The sequence below is a fragment of the Propithecus coquereli genome, unplaced genomic scaffold (genome assembly GCF_000956105.1).
Source record: "Propithecus coquereli isolate 6110/MARCELLA unplaced genomic scaffold, Pcoq_1.0 Scaffold272, whole genome shotgun sequence".
NCBI classification, from domain to species: domain Eukaryota; kingdom Metazoa; phylum Chordata; class Mammalia; order Primates; family Indriidae; genus Propithecus; species Propithecus coquereli.
The window spans coordinates 970,599-975,537 of record NW_012148308.1 but is presented as its reverse complement, the minus strand read 5'-3'; the positions used below and the strand labels follow the sequence as shown (position 1 = coordinate 975,537).

General features: G+C 43.6%; 1 protein-coding gene across 1 annotated transcript in view; it reads left to right on the top strand.

The window, feature by feature from the left end:
* Positions 1-4,939, top strand: part of GOT2 (glutamic-oxaloacetic transaminase 2, mitochondrial) — a 33,763-nt gene that overhangs the window by 25,810 nt on the left and 3,014 nt on the right. Inside the window, exons 4-5 of the mRNA XM_012647842.1 lie at positions 1-105; positions 1,430-1,500. Coding sequence (XP_012503296.1) covers positions 1-105; positions 1,430-1,500 — 176 coding nt within the window. The remainder of the gene's footprint in view (positions 106-1,429; positions 1,501-4,939) is intronic.

Genomic DNA, 4,939 nt, shown 5'->3' with positions numbered 1-4,939 from the left:
AAAATACCAGAGCAAAGTGTTCTTCTTCTCCATGCCTGTGCCCATAATCCCACAGGAGTGGACCCTCGTCCAGAGCAGTGGAAGGAAATAGCAGCAGTCGTGAAGGTGAGGAGGCTGAACTGATGGGTGACAGTTCTGTGTTTATTAACTAGCCTTGGATGCTTAGTTTGGCAAAGTCATAACAGTGAGTCTTAACCTTGGGCCTGCATGAAATGTCCACATGTGGATAAGCTGCCAGAAAAGGGGTCCTCGTTTATATAATCAGTTCTAGAATTGGTGGTACATGAGCATTTGAAACTAATTTTTGTTCCTCAGCCTGGATATAGGGAATTCTGATAAAACTTACTGGCCAGCCTGTACTACAAGCATTCCCCTGGCCCCAGGATATCTGCTGGTGGTGCCTACAATTTGCATTAGTCAGTGGTTATGGTTACTCGTTCATCCTTTTATATACTTTTTCATGTCCTCTCCTTTCTGGCATTGCTATTATCGCTTACAGAGTGTAGCCAGCTGTCAGGGAAGACACTAGTCAAAATTCCTAGGGAGAAAAATATTCCTATTGTCATATGTCCCCATTTTCACTCCTTTTGGTTTCCCTTTCTTTACCTTCTGTCAAATGTAAGCTGCAAACAGAATGAGACAGAGAAACAGCATTTGGAGAGCACTTCTAAGATGAGAGGGTTCAAATGAGGTTGTTTCCTGAACTCTGGGTATAAAATGACTCTGCCAGGGTTATGTTAGCCCCAGAAAAGGCTGACTGGTCTTGTGTTGACTAGACCAAAAATAACCAGACCACTGTGGGCCTTAGAAGAGCTTCTTGTTTGACTAAGCAACATCCTGGGAAGACCGAAACTAAGATTCTCTGTTCTGGCTGGGCGCAGCGGCTCACAGCTATAATCCTAGCACTCTGGGAGGCCAAGGCAGGAGGATTGCTTGAGGTCAAGACCAGCCTGAGCAAGAGCGAGACCACATCTCTACTAAAAATAGGAAAATTAGGTGGTCATGGTGCACGCCTTTAAGTTCCAGCTACTCAGAAGGCTGAGGCAGGAGGATCACTTGAGCCCAGGAGTTTGAGGTTGTTGTGAGCTAGGCTGACACCACGGCACTCTAGCCCAGGCAACAGAGTGAGACTGTCTCAAAAAAAAAAAAAAAGATTGTTTTCTTTGTGTCTTCTTGAGGGATAATATCCACCAAAGTTAAAAAAGTATATTGATATCCTAACTCTTGGAAAATTAAAGCATCTCCCAAACTGCCATTTGGAGAGAAAACTGTTAACTCTGTCTATGTGAGGCAGGCATGGTTCCAATAAGCAAAAGTAACTGTTAACTCTGTCTATGTGAGGCAGGCATGGTTCCAATAAGCAAAAGTAACCATTTAGGGCATCTTCAGACAGACTGCCTAAAGCTTGGGTCTTCTCTTTCCTTCCCAGAAAAAGAATCTCTTTGCATTCTTTGATATGGCCTACCAAGGCTTTGCCAGCGGTGATGGTGACAAGGATGCCTGGGCTGTGCGCCACTTCATTGAACAGGGCATTAATGTTTGTCTCTGCCAATCATATGCCAAGAACATGGGCTTATATGGTAAGCTACAGAACCCAGGGTGATATGTGTTCTCATTGAGATTGAAGAAGAGCTGAGAGAAGATGCCACAAATACATAGAGTTTGGTGTGTGTGTGTGTGTGTGTCCATGTCCCTCCTTACCCAGGGAGGAAAGACTGGTATAATGAATTTGCCTGATTTTTTTTAGCTATATCTTTTTCAGTGTCCTTAAATTCCTCCATCAAGGAAAATTGATTGCTGCTGCTTTAAACAAAAGTAACTGATCCATGAGCCAAGAAAATAGATACAATAAAGAGACGTTTGAATACTCAAACTTTCTCTTGTGCCTCAATTTACCATTCTGGTTGTTAAAAACTTTTCATTTACAATAAACAGTTGTTTTTCTGGTCCTTCTGATGGAAACAGATAATATATAGCAAATTTAATCATGATTTGGTTTAGCGTATTGGGTAGAAGAACTAGAAGATGAAATCCATTTTATCTTTTCAGGTGAACGTGTGGGAGCCTTCACTATGATCTGCAAAGACGCGGATGAAGCCAAAAGGGTGGAGTCACAGCTGAAGATCTTGATCCGTCCCATGTATTCCAACCCTCCTCTCAATGGGGCCCGCATTGCCTCTACCATTCTAACCACCCCAGATTTGCGAAAACAATGGTAAAGGCTCATGCCAACCCCGGCCATCCACCTGTTCCCACCACAGCTCCTAAATGCTAGTTTATAATTGACCTATACTTAATGACTTATGATAACTTATAGATTCCATCCATATGGGGTAGGGAAGAGTATGTACCTTGTCAGCACTTTCAAATATGAGTTGGGCATTCCCACTAAGAGACAGACATAATTCAGAAATGGTAGTTCTTTTATTCTATCATTTCTATGTTAAATCAAACTTGCCTTCCCCTAAAATAGGAAAACTTCCTTAAGAACATCTTTTTTGAAACAGGGTCTCGCTCTGTTGCCCAGGTGGAATGCAGTGGAGTACAATATCATCATCATAGCTCACCACAACCTCAAACTCCTAGGCTCATGTGATCCTCCTGCCTCAGCCTCCCAAGTACCTGGGACTATAGGCGCACACCACCACACCCAGCTAATTTTTCTATTTTTAGTAGAGACAAGGTCTCACTCTTGCCCAAACTGATCTCAAACTCCTGAGTTCAAGCAATCCTCCTGCCTAGGCCTCCCAGACACCTAGGATTACAGGTGTGAGTCACATGCCCAGCCCCTTAATGTGTGCATTTTGGTACACATTTGAGAGTTTATAGTGGACAAAGATGACAGATACTGTGCTGATAACTAAGACCTGGTCTGACCTCAGGAGTTTATAATCCAGTGAGAAAAATACACATGTGACATTTGATGTAAGACTGAATGGAATAAAGACTAAAGGAAGAGCTGTTGATTCTAGTGGGGAATTGGGGAAGATGTAATGAAAACTATGGTGATTGTGCTGTACCTTAAAGAGAGGAAAGGGCTTTTTTGGCAAAGGAAATGAAGGGGACAGGGAAAATGGGCAGAGAGATCTGCCTGAGAAGGCCCAGGCATGGGATGTGCATTATTCAAAGCGTGTGTAGAAAGCCCTAAGTGGCTTCTGTGGGGAAAATACTGACTGTGAGGAGGTTTGTAGAAGGCAGCCAAGCTGAGAAGGTGGAGCAGATCGTGAAGCACCCTAGTTGATCCTGTGAGAAGTCAGAACTTTATTCTCTGGGCAACGAGAAGGATGGAGAGGTCTTGCTAAGGTGGCACCAGATCTAGCTGTGGTCATACACCCAATGCTTTTGGGACTCGGGCCTCAAAGTGAATGGAGCTGGGTGGATGGGGACTGCGGGAAATTTAAAATCAGGTGCCACACCTAGAGGGGCCAGGAGCTCCTCAGCTCCAGCCAGTAATCACTCTGCTAATGTGAGCCACCGCGCCCGGCCCACCATAAGCTTTTTAAGGCAAGGACCAATTTTTCAGACCTCAGCACCTAGCAAATGGCTTGGTTCATTTTAGGGTCAGTCACAGTGCATTGTCTTAATTGTGACGGTAGGAATGTTTGTTCCATCCATGTTAAAAAATGAGGTCAGGACGGGCGCAGTGGCTCATGCCTGTAATCCTAGCTCTCTGGGAGGCCAAGGCGGGCGGATTGTTTGAGCTCAGGAGTTCGAAACCAGCCTGAGCAAGAGCGAGACCCTGTCTCTACTAAAAATAGAAAGAAATTAATCAGACAACTAAAAATATATAAAAAAAAATTAGCTGGGCATGGTGGCGCATGCCTGTAGTCCCAGCTACTCGGGAGGCTGAAGCAGGAGGATCGCTTGAGCCCAGGAGTTTGAGGTTGCTGTGAGCGAGGATGACGCCACGGCACTCTAGCCTGGGCAACACAGTGAGACTCTGTCTCAAAAAAAAAAAAAATGAGGTCAAATTTTATTGTTTAACCCATATTTTTTACCTTAGTCTTCATAAGTTTTAGAGTGATTCGTTTACTTTTCTTTTTTCTGAGACAGAGTTTCACTCTGTCGCCCTGGGTAGAATGTAGTGGTGTCATCCCAGCTCACTACAGTGTCAAACTCCTGGGCTCAAGCGATCCACCTGCCTCAGCCTCTCAAATAGCTGGGACTACAGTTGCACACCATGACACCTGGCTAATTTTTCTATTTTTAGTAGAGTCAGGGTGTCGCTCTTGCTCGGGCTGGTCTCGAACTCTTGAGCTCAAGTGATCCTCCCACCTCAGTCTCCCGGAGTGCTAGGATTACAGGTGTGAGCCACCTTGCCCAGCCTCATTCACTTTTCTTAATACAGATGCTCCTCAACTTATAATGGGCTTACATCCCAATAAATATATTACAAATCAAAAATGCATTTAATACCCCTAACCTACCAAACATAGCTTAGCCTAGCCTAGCCTACCTTAAACATGCTCAGAAGACATATTAGCCTATAGTTGGGCAAAATCATCTGAAAAAAAGCCTATTTTATAATAAAGTGTTGAATATCTCATGTAATTTATTCAATACTGTAGTGAAATGAAAAACTGATTGTATGAGTACTTAAAGTAACAATTTCTACGGAATGCATATCGCTTTTTCACCATCAAAAAGTTGAAAAATCACAAATTGGGGACTGTACTCAAGTATGTTAACTATTTTAGTTGTCCAATCAAAATAGTGTTCCGATATAAAATGGAATGCTGTAAAATAGCTTTCTTCCGTGGCCAGTGTCAACACGTGACACAGTGAAAGACTAGGAATTGAAGCACAGTAGAGGAGAACTCAAGGGAGGTAAAATGCTATGAACTCTGGCTTATCTGTTAGCTCATGGCCAAATTGAGCTGCATCTCGGGGTTTTCTTACAGGTTGCAAGAAGTGAAAGGCATGGCTGACCGCATCATTG